Source organism: Corvus kubaryi, unplaced genomic scaffold (assembly GCF_017639235.1).
Source record: "Corvus kubaryi isolate FWS band 111438036 unplaced genomic scaffold, C.kubaryi_AGA036_p1.0 36753, whole genome shotgun sequence".
Lineage (NCBI taxonomy): Eukaryota > Metazoa > Chordata > Aves > Passeriformes > Corvidae > Corvus > Corvus kubaryi.
The window spans coordinates 20,069-21,889 of NW_024580939.1; the positions used below are offsets into that span (position 1 = coordinate 20,069).

The 1,821-nt window shown below is 53.8% G+C and overlaps 1 protein-coding gene across 1 annotated transcript in view; it reads left to right on the forward strand.

Annotated features, from left to right (window-relative positions):
- LOC121660654 (glycine, alanine and asparagine-rich protein-like) overlaps positions 1–1,810 on the forward strand; it is a gene marked incomplete at its 5' end in the record, with an annotated part of 19,942 nt that extends 18,132 nt beyond the window's left edge. The window contains one exon of the mRNA XM_042020079.1: positions 940–1,810. Within this exon, the coding sequence (XP_041876013.1) occupies positions 940–1,714 (775 nt within the window). The remainder of the gene's footprint in view (positions 1–939) is intronic.
- Positions 1,811–1,821: the final 11 nt, after the last annotated feature.

Genomic DNA, 1,821 nt, shown 5'->3' on the forward strand with positions numbered 1-1,821 from the left:
CCCCTTAATTACCCGTTCATTACCCCTTAATTACCCGTTCATTACCCGTTCATTACAGCCCCCATTCCCAGCTCCGCCGCTCCGGCTGGAGAACGGGAATGTTCTTCCTAAAAACCTGGAATGTTCTCCCTAAAAACTGGGAATGTTTTCCTTTAAAAACCCGGAATGTTTCCATTAAAAACCAGGGATTTTTTCCACTAAAACCGGGAATGTTCTCCTTAAAAACCCTGAATGTTCTCCCTAAAAACCGGGAATGTTCTCCCTAAAAACCCTGAATGTTTTCCTTAAAGACCAGGAATGTTCTCCTTAAAAACTGGGAATGTTCTCCCTAAAAAACCTGGAATGTTCTCCTTAGAAACTGGGAATGTTTTCCTTAAAAACTGGGAATGTTTTCCTTTGAAAACCAGGACTGTTTTCATTAAAAACCAGGAATTTTTCCACTAAAACCGGGAATGTTCTCCCTAAAAACTGGGAATGTTTTCATTAAGAACCAGGAATGTTCTCCCTAAAAACTGGGAACGTTTTCCTTAAAAACCCGGAATGTTCTCCCTTAAAAACCGGGAATGTTCTTCTTAAAAACTGGGAATGTTTTCCTTTAAAAACCCGGAATGTTTTTGTTAAAAACCAGGGATTTTTTTCCACTAAAACCCAGGAATGTTCTCCCTAAAACCCGGGAATGTTCTCCCTAAAACCCCGAATGTTCTCCCTAAAACCCGGGAATGTTCTCCCTAAAACCCGGGAATGTTTTCCCTAAAACCCGGGAATGTTTTCCCTAGAAGGCGGGCCCGGCCCGGCCGTTAATTGCTCGTTAATCCCCGCCCCGCGTTCCCAGCTCCGGCTGGAGGCCGCGATTCCCGCGGGAGCGTTCCCGCCTTTCCCGCCCGCTCCCCGGCGATCCCCGGCGATCCCTGGCGCTCACGCTCCCCTCTCCCGGCCCAGGCGCTCCTTCGTCTTCGGGACGGTGCTGAATTCCCGGGATTTGGCCTTCTCCGACCCCACTCCGGACGGGAGAGCCTTCGCCGCGCGCTACTGCGGCCGGCCCGACTTCCTGGTCTACAACTTCCTGCACGGAGCCGGAGCGGCGGCAGGAGCCGCAGCGGCAGCGGGAGCGGGAGCGGGACCGGCTGGAGCGGGAGCAGCAGCAGGATCGGGATCAGCTGGATCAGGATCAGCTGGATCAGGATCAGCAGGAGGGTTGAGATCAGCAGCAGGATTGGGATCAGCAGCAGGATTGGGATCAGCTGGATCGGGATCAGGATTGGGATCAGCTGGATCGGGAGCAGCAGGATCAGGATCAGCTGGAGGGTTGGGATCAGCAGGAGCAGGATCCGCAGCTGGATCAGGATCAACAGGAGCGGGATCAGCAGGAGCGGGAGCAGCTGGAGGATTGGGATCAGCAGGATCAGGATCAGGATTGGGATCAGGATTGGGATCAGCTGGATCAGGATCAGGATGGGGATCAGCAGCAGGATCAGGATTGGGATCAGTGAGACTGGGAGGATCGGGAGCGGGATCAGCAGCAGGATCGGGATCAGCAGGATCGGGATCAGCAGCAGGAGCAGGATCAGCAGGATCTGGATTGGGATCAGGATCAGGATTGGGATCAGCAGCAGGATCAGGATCAGCAGGATCCGGATTGGGATTGGGATCAGCAGGATCAGGATCGGGACTGGGATCGGGATCATCGGGCTCGGGCTCCTCAGGCCTGCCCTGAGTTCCAGAGGGGCTGGAGAAGCCGGGATTGATCCGGGGGGTCCTGCTGAGCTCCCGTGGGAATCCTTCCCTAAATCCCTTCCCAAATCCTTCCCAAATCCTTCCCTA